This window comes from Lithobates pipiens, unplaced genomic scaffold (genome assembly GCF_037356315.1).
Source record: "Lithobates pipiens isolate NorthernLeopardFrog02 unplaced genomic scaffold, aLitPip1_a1.2 Scaffold_23, whole genome shotgun sequence".
Taxonomy (NCBI): domain Eukaryota; kingdom Metazoa; phylum Chordata; class Amphibia; order Anura; family Ranidae; genus Lithobates; species Lithobates pipiens.
The window spans coordinates 19,398,730-19,421,531 of record NW_027507785.1 but is presented as its reverse complement, the minus strand read 5'-3'; the positions used below and the strand labels follow the sequence as shown (position 1 = coordinate 19,421,531).

Below are 22,802 nucleotides of genomic sequence, written 5' to 3'. Positions count from 1 at the left end.
CTTTGCTATTAAAAACTGACCACACTAAGCAGGTCAGTTCTCTAGCTGCACTAGGTTTTCCGCCTGCTCCTCAGCTCTTATGCAGCTGAAAACAGAGGGAAAGTGATCACTTATAAAAAAGGAAAAAAAGTATTTATAATGTTTTTTTATATCTATACATAAATGTTTTGCCTTTCATTGTTATTGTATACTGAACGGGTTGTTTACAATCACTTTAGGATGTTATTAGGTATAATGTGAAGTAGGGCCAAAGCTCTTTTGGTCATACCTCTCCTGTAGGTCAGAGGAGGGCACTTTTTTTTGCACTCCTGTGACCTGTTTTCAGTCAACAGCGAGCTAGGGATGAGCCAAACACCCCCCCGATTCGGTTTGCAGCAGAACACGAGAACAGGCAAAAAATGTGTTTGAACACGCGAACACCGTTAAAGTCTATGGGACACGAACTTGAAAAATCAAAAGTGATAATTTTAAGGGTTAATATGCATGGTATTGTCATAAAAAAAATGTTTGGGGACCTGGGTCCTGCCCCAGGGGACATGTATCAATGCAAAAAAAGGTTTTAAAAACTGCCTTTTTTTGGGAGCAGAGATTTTAATCATTTTAATAATGCTTAAGGTGAAACCATACCAGTGAAATATTCCTTTAAATTTCGTACCTGGGGGGTGTCTATAGTATGCCTGTAAAGTGGCGCATTTTTTCCATGTTTAGAACAGTCCCTGCACAAAATGACATTTCTAAAGGAAAAAAAGTAATTTAAAACTACTATCAGCTATAATGAATTGTCGGGTCCCGGCAATACAGATAAAAGTCTTTGAAAAAAATGGCATGGGATCACCCCCAATCCAATACCAGGCCCTTTGTGTGTGGTATGAATATTAAGGGGAACCCTGAACCAACATTTTTTTTAAACATGGCATGGGGTCCCCCCAAAAATCCATACCAGACCCTTATCCGAGCACGCAACCTCACAGGCCACAGGGAAAAGAGGGGGGATAAGAGAGCGCCCCCCCCCTCGAACCATACCAGACCATATGTCCTCAACATGGGGAGGGTGGTTTGGGGTAGCCCTCCAAATCACCTTGTCCCCATATTGATGGGGTCCCCATATTGATGGGGTCCCGACCGCCACACGAGCGTGCAGCTGGCGACGCGCACACGATGGCAGGACGGCATATAAAAATGGACGTACCTGTATGCCAATATGCCTGCCCGTGCCATTCTGCCGACGTACATCGGCGTGCGCCAGTCAGGAACTGGTTAATGAATTTGGTGTGGAGGAACTTGAATGGCCTGCACAAAACCCTAACTTAAAGAGGAGGTCTAGCCTGGGTGAAAAAAAGTCAGCAATACTGTATATTAGTTACCAGTCCAGGGAGCCCGCTGTCCAGGGAGCATCTTTCGATCGACTCCCGGGTTCTACCGCCACCATTCCTGGCAAGGGAACCCGGCAGTGTAGCCTTTCGGCTTCACATTCCCTCCTACGCATGCGCAAAGCGTTCTGTGCTTTCTAATTGGCCCGGTGGCAGGGTAAGGAGGAGGAGGCCAAATTTCCAAGAGATTGTGACGCGGCCCATCTTCGGAAGTGGGAAAGGGAACCTGTCAAAAACAGGTCCCCTTGGAAGTGTGGGGGAGGAAGCGTACCACTTTTGGGTGGAACTCCGTTGTGAACTCTTCTGACTTCTGATCATCTTTGGGAAGGTTTGGAAGGCCGTTTGCAAGCCAGGCTCTTTTAGCTGAATGGGCAAATATTTCCATAGACAAACTCCATAATCTTGTGGAAAGCCTTCTGAGAAAAGTAGTGGATGTTAAAGCAGCAAAAAAAAGGAGACAATTCCATATTATTGCCCATGGTTTTGGAAACGGTTGTCCAATAAGCCTTTATAAAAGTGATGTTCAGGTGCAGACAAACTTTTAGTTATATAATGTATATACACGATGACCATGGTTCTTTTTGCATTTTTTTGGTGAGGTGCAGGTTCATCTTTGGTTTCTGAAAAACGCACATTGTATGCACATTGTATGCATAGTAATACATGTATACCGTATTTTCCGGCGTATAAGACGACCTTTTACATGTAAAAAAATTGGCCAAAAAGCAGGGGTCCTCTTATACGCCGGGTCAGCCCCTCGGATGGCTGCTTGGTGTTCGGTAATACTGTATGTAGCTTCGGCTACATACAGTATATACTGCTGAGCCAATCCTGGTGAGCGATGTATTCAAATGAATACAGAGCCTGCTCGGATTGGAGTAACGACCTCTGCCAATCCGAGCAGGCTACTCTGTAGCCTGCTCGGATTGGCTTGGAGAGTCAGAGAGGCGCGGGCTGATGATGTTACAGCCTCTGCCAATCCAAGCAGGCTTTGTATTCATTAATAGAATACATCGCTCACTGTGATTGGCTCCAGCAAATGCAGGAAGAAGGAATAAATATGAAGCCTCGGAAGCCTCGAAAGCCGGGTCGTCTTATACGGTAAGTACAGTTTTAAAAGCGTTTTTGTCCTGTAAGATTAGGGGGTCGTCTTATATGCCGGGTCGCCTTATACACCGGCAAATACGGTAAGTACTTAAACCGCACCACACAAAAACAGCTTTGCATAAGAAAAAAAAACTAAAAGCAGGGGTTTGAGATAGCCCAGTTAACATTAACCTATGGGATGCCTATGAGTGCTAGACAGAGTTCATATGAATTGTAGAGATGGAGAGTTTCTAAAAAAAAAAAAAAAAATCACAAAATTGCTGTATATTATGACAAGTCAGGATTGTATTCTAATGCCCTGTACACACGGTCGGGGCATTTCGATGTCAAAATCCGTCAGATTTTATCCGATGGATTTTGGCCCAAAGTTGTCTTGCATACACACAGTCGCACAAAGTTGTCGGAAAATCCGATCGTTCAGAACGAGGTGATGTAGAACACGTACGACGGGACTATAAAGAGGCCAGTAGCCAATCGCTTTTGTCTCGTAATTTATTCTTTGTGCGTCGTAATGGTCTACACACAATCGTAATTTAAATGATCAGATTTTGTTGTCGGAAAATTTTTAGAACAAGATCTCAAACTTTGTGTGTTGGAAATTCTGACGGAAAAAGTCTGATGGAGCCCCCACACACGATCGTAATTTCCGACAACATGGTCCGATTGCACATTTTCCATCGGAAAGTCTGACCGTGTGTACAGGGCATTATAGACTTGTAAAGTTACTGTGAGGTCCACTTTAAGCTTCATGTCTTAGCTTAGTGGACATTTTATCTAGCAAAGTTAAACATTTCCGTAAAATAGTCTCTCCTTTCCATAATACAGTGCTTTGAAAAAGTTACAACCAAAAGCGTAAATATATTTTATTGGGATGTTATGTGATACACCAACTCAAAGTGGCACCTAATTGTGAAGTGGGAGGAAAATTTAAAATGGTTCTCCAAATATTTACAAATAAATATGTGAAAAGTGTGGGGGGGGGGGGGCATTTGTATTCATCCCCCTTTTACTCTGATACCCCTAACTAAAATCTAATGGAACCAACTACCTTCAGAAGTCACCTAATTAGTAAATAGAGTCCACCTGTGTGCAGTTTAATCTAAGCATAAATACAGCTGTTCTGTGAAGCCCTTAGATGTTTGTTAGAGAACCTTAGTAAACAAACAGCACCATGAAGGCCAAGGAACACACCAGACAGGTCAGGGATAAAGTTGTAGAGAAGTTTAAAGCAGGGTTAGGTTATAACAAAATATCCCAAGCTTTGAACATCTCACAGAGCACTGTTAAATCCATCATGCAAAAATGGAAAGAGTATGGCACAACTACAAACCTAGAAAGACATGGCCGCCCACCTAAACTGACCAGCTGGGCAATGAAAGCATTCATCAAAGAAGCAACCAGGAGGTCCATGATAACTCTGGAGGAGCTGCAGAGATCCACAGCTCAGGGGGGAGAATCTGTCCACAGGACAACTATTAGCCCTTGTATACACGATCAGAGATTCCGACAACCAAATCCGTTGGATTTTGTCCGTCAGATTTTGTCAGACGGATTTTGTCAGAAACTGTTGCATACACACGGTCGGACGAAGTTGTCGGAAAATCCGATCGTTCAGAACGTGATGACGTTATTTCGTTACGACGGGACTACGTTCAGGCTAGTAGCCAATAGCTTTGATGTAGGAATTTGATCTGAGCATGCGTGGCACTTTGTCCGATCGGAATTCTCCACACATGATCGGAGTATGTCCGATCGGAGCATTTTGTCGGAAAATATTTCCGGCAAGTTGGAAAATTGGGTCCGACGGATATTCCGACGGAAACAGTCCAATGCAGACCACACACAGCCGGAATATCTGACAAAACGCTCCGATCGGACACATTCCGACGGAATCTCCGATCGTGTGTACAAGGGCTTAGTTGTGCTTTCCACAAAACTGGTCTTTATGGAAGAGCGACAAGAAGAAAGACATTGGTGGAAGAAAGCCATAAGAAGTCCTGTTTGCAGTTTGTGAGAAGCCATGTGGAGGACACAGCAAGCATGTGGAAGAAGGTGATCTGGTCAGATGAGACCAAAATTCAACTTTTTGGCCTAAAAGCAAAAGCTATGTGTGGCGGAAAACTAACACTGCACATCACCCTGAACTCACCATCCCCACTGTGAGACATGGTGGTGGCAGCATCATGTTGTGGGGATGATTTTCTTCAGCAGGGACAGGGAAGCTGGTCAGAGTTGATGGGAAGATGGATGGAGCCAAATACAGGACAATCTTAGAAGAAAACCTGTTAGAGTATGTAAAAGACTTGAGACCGGGGTGGAGGTTCACCTTCCAGCAGGACAACCACCTGAAACATACAGCCAGAGCTACAATGGAATGGTTTAGATCAAAGCATATTGATGTGTTAGAATGGCCCAGTCAAAGTCCAGACCTAAATCCATCTGAGAATCTGTGGAAAGACTTGAAAACTGCTGTTCACAGACGCTCTACATCCAATCTGACAGAGCTTGAGATATTTTGAAAAGAAGAATGGGCAGAAATATCACTCTCTAGATGTGCAAAGCTGGTAGAGACATCCCCAAAAAGACTTGCAGCTGTAATTGCAGAGAAAGGGGGTTCCACAAAGTATTGACTCCGGGGGGCGCCATACAAATGTACCCCCCACACTTTTCACAGATTTATTTGTAAAAAGTGTTGAAAAAAATTAATCATTTTCCTTCCACTTCACAATTATGTGCCACTTTGTGTTGGTCTATCACATAAAATCCCAATAAAATATATTTACATTTTTGATTGTAACATGACAAAATGTGAAAAATGTCAAGGGGTATGAATACTTTTTCAAGGCACAGTAGCCACTGCAAATTGTGATTATAAAGTGTTTCTACCAAGCCTTAAAAGTGAGGACAGAAGAAACAAAAGGTGATGACGTGGTCATTGTAGAAGGCCCATTACCTGTGCTTTGTGCAGCCTTCACAAGGCCCCGACTGAACTGAGTCTTCAGCCTCGGACTGATGTTGAAATTTTTGGCTCCTCCTGTTACAGATATCAGAAGATTTGGTACACGAAGCTCCCACTGCTCTGTCATCAACTCAAACAATCTTCTGGGATGAGTGTCGCAGGACGCCCGCACATACTGTTGAGAAACAGAGCCTAAAGTAACTTATAAAGCAAGATGTGTAAAACCCAACCCTTAATCTGATAGAATGTGGTCAACAGCAGTCTAGTCCTATACTGTATACCAGTGCTGGGACAAGGTCATCCAGTGCCCAGGGCAAAGATGCCAAACAGTGCCCCGCCCCTTAGGGTTAAGGTCAGGGCACCCCCATCCTTGCAACAAACCATTGTGCCCAGGGCAGCCGCCCACCCCTTGTCCCGGCCCTGCTGTATACAGTATGTCCCTAACCACACAACAAGCTTTCAGCTTCATAGAGAAATTCAGAATGTTTCATATACCTTGGCCCAGGTCCTGGTGGTTCCGGTAAATGTCATGTCCCCATGTGAATCGCTGGGGAATTCTTTGACATGCTTATGAGGGTCCCACTTGGTTTCAGGTGGTACATCAGGACTTGAGATGTCATGGAATTCTCTGGTGTAACCACATCCGCACGTCTCCCTGAGTGAGGAATAGAGAATCTATAAAATATTCCCAGCTAATTTTGATTGCTATATTTAAATGGACAAACTGAACCCATCACTGAAGACCTATTCCACAAGACAAAACAAACTATGAATTCATAAAATTCTGTAAGATACTGCAAGTGCCTTGAAAGTGCACTTGAAAGTAAAGTCGCTGTAGATCCGAGGGGGACACGCAAGGAAAATAAAAAACAGCATTTTAGCTTGCACATGATTGGATGATAAAATCAGCAGAGCTTCCACTCATTTCAGATCTACCCCTTAGATTTAGAGTGACTGCACTTCCAAGTGCACTTGCAGTGCAAAGTGGATTTGCCTTTCGTAAATAACCCCCATTGATTTTTGCTGAAAGGACTTTGATGTTCAAACCAAGAATTTAAAGGGACAAAACATTGGCGGCATAGTATAGTAGATCAGGTAATATGTTACTGCGACCACTTTCCCACTCTATCCTCAACTCCATACTCCACATCTTCCACCTCACCCTCTCTTCCGGAACCTTTCTTTCCCTGCTCAAACATGTACTGGTTACCCCCATACTCAAAAAACCCTCACTAGACCCCACCTGTTTGAACAACTTAAGACCCATCTCGCTGCTCCCATTTGCCACCAAGCTCATCGAACGCCTTGTCCATGACCAACAACCTTCTCGACCCCCCTACAGTCTGGCTTCCGCCCACAACATTCTACTGAAACTGCCCTACTAAAACTCACCAATGACCTACTAACTGCTAAACCCAAATGGGCACTACTCCATACTCATACTCTATACTCATACTTTTAGACCTCTCTGCTGCCTTTGACACAGTTGACCACCTGCTCCTCCTCAGCAAATTACACTCCCTTGGTCTCCGTGATTCTGCTTTTTCCTGGTTCTCCTCCTACCTATCTAAGTGCACTTTCAGTGTCACAACTCCATCTCCTCCGCTCCCCTTCCTCTTTCTGTTGGGGTACCCCAAGGTTCTGTCCTTGGGCCCCTCCTATTCTCACTCTATACCTCTTCCCTGGGCCAGTTGATAACCTCCCATGGCTTCCAATACCACCTCTATGCCGACGACACCCAGATCTATCTCTCCACTCCTCAACTCACCCCCTCGATCTCCTCACAGATCTCAAACTTACTGAATGACATATCAGTATGGATGTCACACTACTCCCTCAAACTCAATCTTTCTAAAACTGAACTTGTTATATTTCCTCCTTCACGATCCCCTCCCCCCTGTGACTTCACCATTAATATCAACAACACAACCACTGGTCCCACCACACATGCCAGGGTCCTGGGTGTAATCCTTGACTCTGACCTCTCCTTCAGCCCTCATATCCAATCACTGGCTAAATCCTGATGCCTTCACCTCCGCAACATCTCCAGAATTCAACCCTTCCTGACTAATGACACCCAAAGCAACATATTCACTCCTCGATTATTTCCCTCCTTGACTACTGCAACGCTCTCCTTAATGACCTACCCTTAAGCACACTATCCACCCATCAGTCTATTATGAATTCTGCTGCTAGACTAATACACCCCACTAATCGATCTATGACTGCCGCCCCTCTCTGCCAATCCCTTCACTGGCTTCCCCTACCCCACTGTGTAAAATTCAAAACACTAACCATAACATACAAAGCCATCCACAACATCGCCGCCAGCTACATCACCAACCACATTTGCAGATATCGCCCAAATTGTCCCCTCCGCTCCTCCCAGGACCCCCTGCTTTCTAGCTCCCTTGTTACCTCCTCCCATGCTCACCTTCAAGGCTTCTCCAGAGCCTCTCCCATCCTCTGGAACTCCCTGTCCCAGTCTGTCCGATCAGCCCCTACCCTGTCCACCTTTAGGAGATCCCTCAAAAATGCATTTATTCAGGAAAGCCTATCCCACACCCACCTAGCAACTGTCCCCGAGCCACCCCCATCAAATCATTCTCTGCAGCTATTACCTTTTGTACCACCACCCCCTCCCTTTTAGAATGTAAGCTCTATGAGCCGGGCCCTCCTGTACCTTTTGTATTGAACCATACTGTAATTGTGTTGCCCCCCCTATACATTGTAAAGCGCTGCGTAATCTGTTGGTGCTATATAAATCGTGTATAATAATAATAATGATAATAATAATAATATGTAGTAATGAAGCTTTAACCCTTCCGCTGCCAAGTCATACGGACCTGGCAGTGAGGGGTATAACACACATTCCCGGAGCCTGTGCTGCTGCCGATTACTTCCATGCACCCCTGGTAATGGCTCACGGCCCCGCCATGTATCCCAGGCTCCACTTGCCCATCTGTAGGCCTGGGACTGACAAAGCAGGTGCCACCAGGTAGAGGGGAGGGAGCAGACCATGAAAGCACTTTGACGTCACTTCCGGGTCCACCTCTCGGTGTCTGAGCATGGCCAGGAAAGAATGTAATTCAAAGTGATCTGCATTGCATTACATTCAGTGGAGCACAGGGGAGACATCCGGAGTCTTGGATTCTGGACGTTTCCTTAAAGAGAACCTGTCATAAAAAATCATCACATAGGGAACTTTCTGTCCCCCATGTGATGAAAAAAAAAAAGTGAAGTAGAAAAAAAAATATTTCATTGTAAAAAAGTTACACCCAAGCACATAAACCCCCCCAAAAATTTTTTGGAGGCCCCCCACCCCAACATATACAGTGCACATGTACAAACATAAAGTCATGGGTCGGGGTGCCTAAATATGAAACCGCTGATTGCGATACACATGTTACATATGCACATGCTGGAGTGAGAGCAATATTTCTATCACTAGACCTCCTCCGTAAAACACTAAACTGATGACCTATAGGGGGCTTGTAAAGTGTTGCCTATAGAAAATATAGGGTACTGAACTTTGTCACCATTTCACAGGCACACAGAAATTTAAAGTAGTTGTAAAGGCAGAAAGTTTTTTAATCTTAATGCATTCTATGCATTAAGATAAAAAGCCTTCTGTATGTAGCATCCCCCTTAACACTTTCCTGAGGTCCCTCTCTGTCCAGCGATGTCCACGAGCGTCTCAGCCGTCCATGATTCTCCCCACTGATTGGCTGAGACACAGTAGCGGCAGCCAATGGCGCTGTCAATCAAAGTCAACTAGTCAATCAGGGGAGAGAGGGGACGGGGCCAGGACGTGGGGCACCGTGTCTGAATGGACACAAGGAGCTGTGACTGGGCTCAGGTGCCCCCATAGCAAGCGGCTTGTTGTGGGGGCACTGAACAGGAGGGAGGGGCCAGGAGCAGCGAAGAGGGACCAGAGAAGAGGAGGATCCGAGCTGCTCTGTGCAAAACCAACTGCAACTGAACAGTTTCTTATTTTATAGGTGTCATGGTTATGCAATAGAGTTCGTCTGCTTACCTGTCTCCATGTGTTCATTTCTAGAGACCAGCCGACCCTCACCTGACTGCTTTTATAATCCATCCTCTGGCATGGCTCCACCCTAGTTCCTATCAGAGAGCTCTATATTAACCTGTGCACTGCCGGCCAACCCTGCTGATCAACCTTTGTGAGTTAGCTTCCTGTTTCATGCCATGTGCTCTGCTACTGGTTTCCGTTACCGACTTTGGCGTGTCTTTGACTATCCCTGTTTGCCTGTGATCCTGACCTTTTGGCGTGTCCCCGACTATTCTTGTCTGCTTGTGGCCCCGACCTTGGCTTTGTCCCTCACCATCCCTATCCTCCTGTTGCCTACTGTGGGTCTGAGCTGGGGGACCCTGGGGGTCGCGACCTGGAGCCAGTTGCAGCCAAGTCCATCCTCACCACCAGAGGCGCTGGTGAACACCTGCTGGCTCTTAGACTCCGCGCCCCAGGGAATCTTACGCTCTAACCCCAGTGGGATCTGTCCCCCGTCTGCAGCAGTCAGCCGTAGGGTCCATAACCTTGCGGTGCACTCCGGATCCCTACGGTATGTGCACCTGTCACCTCGCCTTAAGGTGACCTGACAATAGGAAAGAAAACTAGACTTTGCAATCACTTTAATATTCGACATGTTGGGTATTTCTTTAATCAGTGCAACCTCCTCTTTTACTGACATTTTGTGTTTCCTCGACCTGTGTGGTAATATTGTGTGACAAAAAAATCGGCACAACCACTAATTTATTCTCTAGGATGTCTGCTTTTATAAAATATATAATATTTTTTTTTTTTTGAGGGGGGGGGGGTATGTAATCTTCAGGCTTAAAATTATTTTTTTAAGCATGTGTGCAAAAAATGCAAAAACGGCTCTGGCAGCGGAAGGGTTAAAGTGGATGTAAACCCGATACATGAAACTTGAGCTGGGCACATATATCTAAAGTGCAGAGGTGACCCGTCCCCCCATCCATGCATCTGGCCCCTTTCAGGAAGCTGGATGCATGAATTCCAATGCCGGGGGGGAGTTTTTTTGAAGCAGCGATTAGAGCCAGAGGCTCTAATAGACTTCAAAATATTGTGGGCTCGGGGCGCAGAGAATGCGAACGGTGCCCACCCAGGTGTGTTAAGATAGCAAATGAACATTCACTATTGTAACACTGATCCTCCTCCTGGCCAATCAAGAAGCGGGTCTTGAGACCTGTCACCCGATTGGCTGAAAGGAGAAGTATTCGGATTGGCCACCGTCATGGAGGGAGGAGACGAAACCCACTCAGTAGGGGAAGGAGAAGCTGCTCTTGATGCCCGCCGCAGAGATGCCCACGGAGGAGAGCAGGGGAAACTGCCTGTGGATGGGGTAAGTGCACCAAACAACCAACCCGACTGGGAGGGGGGAGGCTGCGGGTTCACTGTTTGCCACCCCCCCCCCCCAAAAATACCACCAGCCGCCACTGCTGTAGTGTTTTCTTATCTCGCTTCAAAGCACTAAGTCCCGTGGCTTTCTCCTGCTCTGTTCTTCTGTTATCAGCCTCTGACAAGTTCTCAGAAGATAAAACCAGCCTGAAGTTTGTGTCAGGGTGGGTGCTATAAATCGATTAGCAGAGAGCTGCTCTACTCACAGGACAGCTCTGAAAGTCTCTGCCTATGTAGAGGGGAGTGTGTGCCTTTCCTCCAATCGGCTGTGATCCAACACTACTCTGCTACCGCTAAATGAGGAAGAGAAAATCTCTAACACTATGTGCACATTCTAAACAGTATATAAAGCTATATAAAGCTAAAGGCAGCAGATATTAAAACTTATGTAGGAGGATTTGTTTCATCTCTGTGTATCATCTGAGGCTGTTCACTTCACTGGGTATATGTGAGGGTTTACATCCACTTTAAAGAGTAGGCCTCCTGTTGTTTGCAATTAAACACACCGATTGATATCTTTTATCACTTCCAACCAAAATGTTCCAAAAAACCTAAAGAACTCTTCTACAGGTGATGTACTTACCCATTGCTAGAGTCTTGTGGGATGAAAACCACACACTCTTTTTTCTTAATATGCTTTGAAACCCAGGAATTAAGGTCACCAATCTGTAAATGAATGATAGCACATTTGAGGGCAACAAAGAACATTCTGATTGTCAGAGAAGAAAAAAGGCTTCACAGAAACGGACAAACACAGAATGGACAGAGCATAGAAGAAACACAAGTTTGATAAAAAAAAACAAAGAAAGGGAGGACTAAAGAAGATCGAAAAGGACCAGAAAGGAGACAGGTGAGAAAGGTGAGGGTCAAAATAGAGAAGATACACCAGTAGGTGACATCAGCTCAACAGAGCCACAAAGGAGGTGACACACGAGCTCAAGGAGGGCCAGAGAGAGAAAGACACACCAGCTGAAAGAAAGTGGCAAACAAGCTCAAGAGAAGTCAGAGAGAGGTAGAAACATCAGTTAAGGTGGGCCTAAACTCGGCTGGCTTATTTTTTCCTATAGGTAAGCCTGTAATAACACTTACCTAGAGGTACATTAAATATCTCCTAAACATGCACGGTTTAGGAGATATTTACTTTTGAAGCCGCCGGTGATGTTACTGGCGCATGCGCTCTGAAGAAATGGCATAAAAGTGCCATTCCTTCAGAGCCGTGTGCCATGAACAGTGACTCCCGCTCGAATGGGGACATAGAGAAGAGAAACAGCATCTCAAGAAGGAACAGGCAAGAGGAGATAGAGAGTTAGGCATGGGCGTAGCATAAGGAGTTGCAGGGGTCACAATCGCAACCCGCTCCTAGCTCCAGGGCGCCCCTGCAGCCTCCCTGTCATATTATCATATCATCCACAAAGTCCATCTCCAATCTGTCCTAGGGCCCCAGAGCCACGCTCCAGTACTGGGCTTCCACTTTGCCTTTCATAGTCCACACCCCTCTGTTCTTATTGGTTGGGGAGAAGCTGTGATCCATTTCCTGAATGGAGAGGAGTATGGGGTGAGAACAGCCCAGGATGGGGAAGTATCTGTGCTGTGTACTGGCAACATGGAATGGTAACCAAGCTCAGCGAGGCAAGAGGAGGAGAGTGCCGTCCTGTAGCCACGATGGGACCGATGTCACTGGTGAGGTAAGACACTGCTCAGTGTCTCCAAGTCACCAGCTGGGATTCTCTGTACCCCCCACCCAGAGATGTCTGCTTACCCAACTTCCCTGACAACTGGGAAAAGACACACACCTCGGGGAGGTGACCTTCCCCCAACACCTGCCAACACTGACCAAGAAACCTTCAGAAATTGCTAAACCAAAAATCCCCTAACACCTCCTGAGGGGCACCTGAGGGCCTTCAGGCTCCAGATTTCATGTCACATGGCTTTTCCCCCCATATCTAAGTTTCGCCCCCCAAAGCCCTATGACCACCCCCTCAGCCCTGGAAGCTATGCCCGCTGCTGATCTTCTTTCCCAGTACAGCATTTTATACTGCTCCTCCTCCGCAGGGATGAAATCACATTCCTTTACAGCACAGCCAGTTAGCCATGATCTTCACAGGGTGTATCTGCCTACTGCAACTACACTGCTGTCCCGACCAGAGAATTTCACAGGTCAGAATGGTAACATAAATCCCAGATCCACCCTGCGAAGGCTGATAGCCTGTGTGTAAAGGAATGTGATTGCAGCCCTATGTATTGTAGGGAGGAGGAGCTGTTTACAGTGCTGGAATGGGAAAGGAGCTCTGCCAAATGACCTGCCAGGGGCCCTGTCCTCTGATTCTCCAGGGATGATCCCTGTCCTCTAACAGGGCTGGACTGGGACAGAAATTTGGCCCTGGGCTTCATCGCGACTGGCCCACTTACATTTTGAGTGTCCCATCAGCAGCCCCTTACATCAGAGTGTCCCATCAGCACCCCCTTACATCAGAGTGTCCCATTAGCAGCCCCCTTACATCAGAGTGTCCCATCAGCAGCTCCCTTACATCAGAGTGTCCCATCAGCACCCCCTTACATCAGAGTGTCCCATCAGCAACCCTTACATCAGAGTGTCCCATCAGCACCCCTTACATCAGAGTGTCCCATCAGCACCCCCTTACATCAGTGTTCCATCAGCACCCCCTTACATCAGAGTGTCCCATCAGCAACCCTTACATCAGAGTATCCCATCAGCACCCCCTTACATCAGAGTGTCCCATCAGCACCCCCTTACATCAGAGTGTCCCATCAGCAACCCTTACATCAGAGTGTCCCATCAGCACCCCTTACATCAGAGTGTCCCATCACCAGCCCCCTTACATCAGAGTGTCCCATCAGCAACCCCCTTACATCAGAGTGTCCCATCAGCACCCCCTTACATCAAAGTGTCCCATCACCAGCCCCCTAACATCAGAGTGGCCCATCAGCACCCCCTTACATCAGAGTGTCCCATCAGCACCCCCTTACATCAAAGTGTCCCATCACCAGCCCCCTAACATCAGAGTGGCCCATCAGCACCCCCTTACATCAGAGTGTCCCATCACCAGCCCCCTAACATCAGAGTGGCCCACTGAGTCATCGGCCCACCGGAAAACTTCCAGTAGTCCCGATGGCCAGTACATGCCTATCCTCTAATGTAAGAAGGAACTCTGGGAACTCTAAACTCTTAAGCCACGTTGAGTATCTTGGCGTGCGGTGGGTGTATCTGCACACGGCGGATGTGGTGGGTGGTAGTGGGGGGGGGGGGGGTCCAGGTCAAATTTTGCATCGGGCCCACAAGCTTCACGCTATGCCTCTGGAGTTAGGTATATAATGCTTGATGGGGGTAAAGGGAAGGATAAAAGAGACTAAAAAAAATCATATAAAGGGGACACAGAGGCTCAAAGGTGGAAAAAGCAAAGAGATGACACACAATTGGAGAGAGGGAGTAGGGCAAGTATATCAGCTTGAGAAGGGCCATAGAAAAGAAGACCAGCCAGCTCAAAGGGGACCAAAGGGCATGCTATGTCAAACAGGGCCAGAAAGGAGAAGGCACACCATGTTAACCACTTGCCGACCGCCTAACGCCGATGTACGTCATCAGAATGGCACGGGCAGGCATAAGCACGTAGATGTACGTGTTTTGCCTCCCGCGGGTCGGGGGCCCGATCGGGCCCCCGCCCGGTGCCTGCGGCGGTCGGTTTTCGTTCGGGAGCGATCCCGGACGAGGGGACGGCCATTCATTCATGGCCACCCCCTCGCGATCGCTCCCGACGAATGGAAATCCCCGGTGACATCACTTCCTCTCCTGTAATGTAAACACAGGAGAGGAAGTGATGTATTCTCTCCTCCGTGTCGGTATTTTTCGTTCCGACACGGAGGAGAGCGGATCAGTGAGTTGCACCAACACATCCCACACACAGTAGAACATGCCAGGCACACTCACACCCCCCCTTTACCCCCCGATCACCCCCCCAATTACCCCTGCCCCCCAGTCACAGTGACACCAATGTCATTTTTTTTTTTTTTTTTTGCATTGGTGTCATTTGTGACTGTAATAACTGTTAGGGCAGTTAGGGTTAGCCCCCTTTAGTTCTAATGTACCCCCCTAACCCCCCCAATAAAGGTTTAACCCCGTGATCACCCCCCGTCGCCAGTGTCACTAAGGCTGGGTTCACATTGCAGCGGTTTATGAGAACGAATGTGATTCGCACCGCACTGCAGTGCAAATCACATCCGATCTCTGTGCGATTCGAGTTCAGCCATTCGCCGCACCCGCCGCACCCGCCACACCCGCCGCACCCGCCGCAAATTCGCACGGGACCCTTTTTTTGGCCCGCAGCAGAATCGGATCGCATGGGTGTTCACACCATGCGATCCGAGTTTGCAGATCGCACTGCGATATGCGAACTGATCTGGGGGTGTCAGTAACATTTCACTGACACTCCCAGCAGTTCGCATAGGGCAGTGTGAACTGCCGCCGGGAGGCATGCGATGCGGGAACCCGCCGCGGATTCGCGGCGTTTCCGCATCGCTCCAGTGTGAACCCAGCCTAATAAGCGATCATTTTTCTGATCGCCGTATTAGTGTCACAGGTGACGCTAGTTAGGCAGGTAGGTATTTAGGTTCGCCGCAGCTTTTTATAGCGCTAGGGACCCCCATATACTACCGCATAAAGCCCCCTGATTGCCCCCTAGTTAACCCTTTCACCAGTGATCACCATATAACTGTTACAGGTGACGCTGGTTGGTTAGTTATTTTTTTATAGTTTCAGGGCACCCGCCATTTATTACCTAATAAAGGTTTAACCCCCTGATCACCCGGCAGGTGTCATTTGTGACTAATAACTGTTAGGGCAGTTAGGGTTAGCCCCCTTTAGTTCTAAGGTACCCCCCTAACCCCCCCAATAAAGGTTTAACCCCGTGATCACCCCCCGTCGCCAGTGTCACTAAGGCTGGGTTCACATTGCAGCGGTTTATGAGAACGGATGTGATTCGCACCGCACTGCAGTGCAAATCACATCCGATCTCTGTGCGATTCGAGTTCAGCTATACAGATAGTATGGCTGAATTCGTGTCGCACCCGCCGCACCCGCCGCAAACTCGCACGGGACCCTTTTTTTGGTCCGCAGCAGAATCGGATCGCATGGGTGTTCACACCATGCGATCCAAGTTTGCAGATCGCACTGCGATATGCGAACTGATCTGGGGGTGTCATTAACATTTCACTGACACTCCCAGCAGTTCGCATAGGGCAGTGTGAACTGCCGCCGGGAGGCATGCGATGCGGGAACCCGCCGCGCATTCGTGGCGTTCCCGCATCGCTCCAGTGTGAACCCAGCCTAATAAGCGATCGTTTTTCTGATCGCTGTATTAGTGTCACAGGTGACGCTAGTTAGGCAGGTAGGTATTTAGGTTCGCCGCAGCTTTTTATAGCGCCAGGGACCCCCATATACTACCGCATAAAGCCCCCTGATTGCCCCCTAGTTAACCCTTTCACCAGTGATCACCATATAACTGTTACAGGTGACGCTGGTTGGTTAGTTATTTTTTTATAGTTTCAGGGCACCCGCCATTTATTACCTAGTCTCACTAGTGTACCCCTAAATTTAGGGGTGTCTACTTTCTAAAATGGGGTCATTTGGGGGGGGGGGTTTGTGCCATCTTGGCATTTTATGGCCTTCAAAACTGTAACGCCCTTAGAAAGCCTGAAGGCGGTGCTTGGTTTTTGGGGCCCCGTACGCGGCTAGGCTCCCAAAAAGTCCCACATATGTGGTATCCCCGTACTCAGGAGAAGCAGCAGAATTTATTTTGGGGTGTCATTTCACATATGCCCATGGCATGCGTGAGCAATATATCATTTAGTGACAACTTTGTGAAAAAAAAAAAAAGTTTGTAATTTTCCCGCAACTTGTGGCAAAATATAAAATATTCCATGGACTCAACATGCCTCTCAGCAAATAGCTTGGGGTGTCTACTTTCTAAAATGGGGTCATTTGTGGGGGTTTTGTGCCATCTTGGCATTTTATGGCCTTCAAAACTGTAATAGGTAGTGAGAAGTGAACTCAAAAAATTACGCCCTTAGAAAGCCTGAAGGCGGTGCTTGGTTTTCGGGGCCCCGTACGCGGCTAGGCTCCCAAAAAGTCCCACATATGTGGTATCCCCGTACTCAGGAGAAGCAGCAGAATTTATTTTGGGGTGTCATTTCACATATGCCCATGGCATGCATGAGCAATATATCATTTAGTGACAACTTTGTGAAAAAAAAAAAAAAAAAAAAAAGTTTGTAATTTTCCCGCAACTTGTGGCAAAATATAAAATATTCCATGGACTCAACATGCCTCTCAGCAAATAGCTTGGGGTGTCTACTTTCTAAAATGGGGTCATTTGTGGGGGTTTTGTGCCATCTTGGCATTTTATGGCCTTCAAAACTGTAATAGGTAGTGAGGCGTGAAATCAAAAATTTACGCCCTTAGAAAGCCTGAAGGCGGTTCTTGGTTTTCGGGGCCCTGTACGCGGCTAGGCTCCCAAAAAGTCCCACATATGTGGTATCCCCGTACTCAGGAGAAGCAGCAGAATTTATTTTGGGGTGTCATTTCACATACGCCCATAGCATGTGTGAGCAATATATCATTTAGTGACAACTTTGTGTAAAAAAAAAAAAAAATTTTTTTTTTGTCATTATTCAATCGCTTGAGGCAAAAAAATAAAATATTCAATGGGCTCAACATGCCTCTTATCAATTTCCTTAGGGGGTCTACTTTCCAAAATGGGGTCATTTGGGGGGGTTTTGTACTGCCCTGTCATTTTAGCACCTCAAGAAATGAGATAGGCAGTCGTAAACTAAAAGCTGCGTAAATTCCAGAAAACGTACCTTAGTTTGTAGATGTGACAACTTTTGCGCAAACCAATAAATATACAATTATTGACTTTTTTTTTACCAAAGACATGTGGCTGAATACATTTTGTCCTAAATGTATGACTAAAATTGAGTTTATTGGATTTTTCTAATAACAAAAAGTAGAAAATATCATTTTTTTTCAAAATTTGCGGTCTTTTTACGTTTATATCGCAAAAAATAAAAATCGCAGAGGCAATCAAATACCATCAAAAGAAAGCTCTATTTGTGGGAAGAAAAGGACGCAAATTTTGTTTGGGTACAACATTGCATGACCGCGCAATTACCAGTTAAAGCAGCGCAGTGCCAAAGTGTAAAAAGACCTCTGGTCATTTACCAGCAAAATGGTCCGGTCTGAAAGTGGTTAAAGATGGCCAGGGGTGAGGAGGCAAACAATCTCAAGGAGAACAAACCATATTGAGGAGGCCCAAAGAGATGGAGAAACAACATTAAGAGAAGAGAACGCTAAGCCCTTGTACACACAGTCGGACATTCCGACGGAAAATGTCCGATCGGACCGTGTTGTCGGATAATCCTACTGTGTGTGGGCTCCATCGGACTGTTTCCGTCGGAATATCCGACGGACAAAGTTTTAGAGCTGGGCTATAAAACTTTCCGACAACATGATCCGATCGGACTTTGTCCGATTGTGTGTAGAGAATTCCGATCGGACAAAGTGCCACGCATGCACAGATCAAATTCCTAGACCAAAGCTATTGGCTACTAGGCTGAACGTAGTCCCATCGTAACAAAATAACGTCGTCACATTACGTACGATCGGATTTTCCGACAACTTTGTCTGACCGTGTGTATGCAACACCAGTTTCTGACAAAATTCATCGGACAAAATCTGACGGATTTTGTTGTCGGAATGTCCGACCGTGTGTACAAGGGCTAAGAATATTCAAAGTAGAGAAAGGGTGGCATTGAAAGAAGGTCACACAAGGGTAAATGGTGAAGGAGATGAAAATCTATACAGAGTCTTCAGAGGAGTCAAAGAGTCCAACAATGGCCACTTTTAAAAAATTAAAGGGGTTGTAAAGGTTCATTTTTTATTTTCTACATAGGTTTAGCTTTAAGCTTTAAGCTAGTGCATTGTTGATTCACTTTACCTATTCCTTCGATTTCCCTTCTAAATGTTTTTTTTCTTTGTCTGAATATCTCACTTCCTGTTTCTCCTCAGTAAACTTCACACCATCATCCGAGCCGTGGTTAGTCAGCCAGAACAGCTTACTGAGGAGGAACAGGAAGTGAGAAATTCAGACAAAGAAAACAAAGAAAAAAAGCATTTAGAAGGGAAATCAAAGGAAAGATAAGTGAACCAACAATGCACTAGCTTAAAGGAACCTATTTAGAAAAAAAAAAAAAACCTTTACAACCCCTTTAAGTAAAAAATGAAAACTTGAAGATGGTAATGGGAAAATAAATCTAGAATAATGGATATTGATATATATTCTGGATTAAAATGATGTTACTGATGGAATCTTTTCAATAGATTATGCTATTACCTATTAAGGAGTGGGCTCCCTCCTAATAGGTCAGAACATCCCGTCTTATTAGTACGGGAAAATGTAACCAGTGGGGATACAGACGCCAATATAAAAAAAATGATAGAGGCTCTAATCCCTCCCTGCTTCATGCAAAAATAAACATTTTCGACTAGAGCTGGGTTTTAAATATGAATACTGTAGTTAGAGTTAAGTTTCTGAGATATTCCTTGTTTTTTTTTTTTTTTTTTTTATAATGATGTGTCAAACCTTGGCTCCATCCAGAACAAGTGGGGTAGTCTTCTTCTTTTTCTTGGCATCAGCAGTCATGGGTCGGTAAGGGGATCGTAAATTGGCCTGATGTAAGTTGGCTTGGAGGTGATGCTGTATGCCATCCACTTGATCCTTTCCATTGGCTTTACTTTTTGTATTCCCCATTATTTGTTTTTCTTTGAATCCCAACTAGGGATGTCGTTCTGAAAGGAAACAGATGAGGGCAAATTAGGGAAACAGATTAGAGGCACCAGATGGGCAAAAGAGCAATAGAGGCTAAAATAAAGGCTCCATCGATTGGGGGGAAAGCCATTCTTTTCATTCATTCTTTCATATAGTCCCTTCATACTGGACATGTGCAGAACGGAAACATTTGTTTTGTTTCGTTTTGGATAGATTAGTTATGTTACAATTTTTTTTTTTTTTCGATGATTCAATTGGTTTGTATTTGTTTAGCTTCATTTCATTTTGTTTATTGATTTTCTAACGAATTCCAATTTTTCAGAACAATTCAAATTCGGATCGGTGGAAAAATGATCGACCGGTTTGAATTCTGTGTGAAGAATAGCTGGTTGTTAAGGAACAGGACGGGAAGCTGTCTGCAGTGTCCTTAACCACTTTCAGCCCCGGACCATTTTGCTGGCTTAAGACCAGACCACTTTTTGCGATTCGGCACTGCGTCGCTTTAACTGACAATTGCGCGGTCATGCAACGTGGCTCCCAAACAAAATGGACGCCCTTTTTTTCCTCACAAATAGAGCTTTCTTTTGGTGGTATTTGATCACCTCTGCGGTTTTTAGTTTTTGCGCTATAAACAAAAATAAAGCGACAATTTTGAAAAAAACGCCAAATTTTGTTTACTTTTTGTTATAATAAATATCCCCCAAAAATATATAAAAAAACATTTTTTTCCCTCAGTTTAGGATGATCCGTATTCTTCTACATATTTTTGGTAAAAAAAATCGCAATAAGCGATTATTGATTGGTTTGCGCAAAAGTTATAGCGTTTACAAAATAGGGGATAGTTTTATGGCATTTTTATTAATATTTTTTTTTTACTAGTAATGGCGGTGATCAGTGATTTTTATTGTGACTGCGACATTGTGGCGGACACATCAGACATTTTTGACACATTTTTGGGACCATTGTCATTTATACAACAATCAATGCTATACAAATGCAGTGATTCCTGTATAAATGACACTGGCAGCGAAGGGGTTAACCAGTGGGTGGCAGTGTAGGGGTTAAGTGTTGCTAGGGGCGTGTTACTAACTGTGGGGGGCTGGGCTTTGTTTTAGTCAACACTGATCTCTGCTCCAATCATATGGAGCAGAGATCAGCGTCACTTGTTGCTAGGCAGAATGGGGAGACGCTGTTTACAACGGCATCTCCCAGTTCAGCCGCCCTGTGAGAAGATGACAGGTATCCCCGCGGCGATCGGGCCCATGGGACCCGCAACTGGACTCACGAGGGTCCCGACCGCCACGCGATGGCAGGGCAGCATTTAAAAATGGACGTACCTGAACACCAATATGCCTGCCCGTGCCATTCTGCCGACGTACAGTCGGGAACTAGTTAACAACCGCTTACTCATCAGCTGTCAGCTGCTTCCCCACTGACAGCTGAAATGCAAATAAAAGAATGTCAGAAGTGAAAAATTCTGAAAAAAAACCCAGCATGGGGTCCTCTCCAGAATCTACACCAGATGGGGAAAAGGGCCTCTTCCCCAAATCCCTGGCCAGTGGTTGTGGGGGTCTGCCGGCGGGTGGCTTATCGGAATCTGGAAGCCCCTTTAACAAGGGGGCCCCCAGATCCCAGCCACTCCCCTATGTGATTGAGTAGGAGTACATAGTACCCCTTCTCATTCACAAAAAAATTTTAAGTAAATAAAACCACAACAAGAGTTTTGGCAAGTACTTTATTAAAAAAAAATAAAAAAATGTCCGGCCCCACCAAACCCCCCGGTGTAGATCCATAATTAATGACGATGCCCGCCGCCACTACCGACCCAAAAAAAGAAACCCTCCGGTCTCGTTGAAGGCTCCTGCCGCCTGCCCGCTCCACCGTCTTACAGGTCTTAAATAGTTAAGGGGTGAGGTCAACTTCCCTTCCTGAATGAACAACAGTGAGTGAGTGGTAACAACCATTCCTGTGTCCATTCATCACTGAAGCACAGTAAACAGTGCTTACTATGCTTCATTTTTTGAATGAGCAGGAAGCCTCAGAGCGTTTCCTATTCATTTATCTGAGCTGGTGAGACTGTAGAGAAAGGGACTGATAAATCTAGGTTCTCATCACTTTCAGCTGGGGGTGGCCCTGTCAGGTAGGCTGTATGGGACCCCCGTGATTTCTAACAGCAGCCCTGCTGGCTGGGAAGGGGTTAACATCTGGGGTGATCAAGGGGCTAAACGTGAGACTAATAATGTATAGTGTGTGTACTGTGTGATGATTTTACTCAGCAATGTGCTGAGTGGGGGAGAAAAAAAAACAACAGCACATCACTGCTGTCTGTAGAGAGCCCTGTGTTGTTTACTCACACAGGGCTCTCTTCTGTCATTCACTCAGCCGATCCCAGCCTTAAATCACTGGCTGGGACCCACTGACCGGCTTGTGCTGCAGCAAATTACAGCACAGCATGTGCAAGCGGACTCAGAAGCAGTGGCGGCTGGTGCTACATTTTTTTGGGAGGGGCGGCAAGCAAACCCCCAACCCCCAGCCGGCTTGCCCAATCACCAGCCCAGCACTTACCCCATCCAGGTCACAGACGGCTTTGGCGGCTTCCCAGGTTTCTCCTCCTGGCTAATCCCATCGCTTCTCCTCCCAGCCAATCCGGTCTTAGGACCCGCTTCTTGTCCTGATTGGCCCGGAAGAAGAAGCAGGAAGACAATAGCGAATGTTGCTTCACTTAGTGAACCAACATTCGCTATTGTCTTCCTGCTTCTTCTCCTGGGCCAATCAGGACAATCAGGACAGGAAGCGGGTCCTAAAACCGGATTGGCTCAGGGCGAAGTGCTCTGTGCCCCAAGCCCAACCTTTTTGAAGCCAATTAGAGCCCCGAGCCCAACCTTTTTGAAGCCAATTAGAGCCTCCGGCTCTAATCATGTGCTTCAAAAAATAAAATAAAAACCTTGTAGAACTTTATGCGTCCATCGCCCCACATAGAGAGTGGGGGGGGGGGGTGACACCCCTGTGCTCCTATATGGACCGGCCGCCGCTGCTCGGAAAAATGCCATACAAGTACGTGACTGTGCCTCTACGAGCCGATCTGC

At 46.2% G+C, this 22,802-nt stretch overlaps 1 protein-coding gene across 2 annotated transcripts in view; it reads right to left on the bottom strand.

Moving 5' to 3' along the window:
* Positions 1-22,802, bottom strand: part of LOC143927234 (transient receptor potential cation channel subfamily M member 2-like) — a 219,172-nt gene that overhangs the window by 165,768 nt on the left and 30,602 nt on the right. For both annotated transcript variants that reach the window (XM_077451231.1, XM_077451230.1), the window contains exons 2-5: positions 19,531-19,736; positions 11,460-11,542; positions 5,932-6,091; positions 5,431-5,611 (exon numbers count right to left, since the gene is read on the bottom strand). In XM_077451231.1, the coding sequence (XP_077307357.1) occupies positions 5,431-5,611; positions 5,932-6,091; positions 11,460-11,542; positions 19,531-19,698 (592 nt within the window). In that variant the 5' untranslated portion in view covers positions 19,699-19,736. The remainder of the gene's footprint in view (positions 1-5,430; positions 5,612-5,931; positions 6,092-11,459; positions 11,543-19,530; positions 19,737-22,802) is intronic.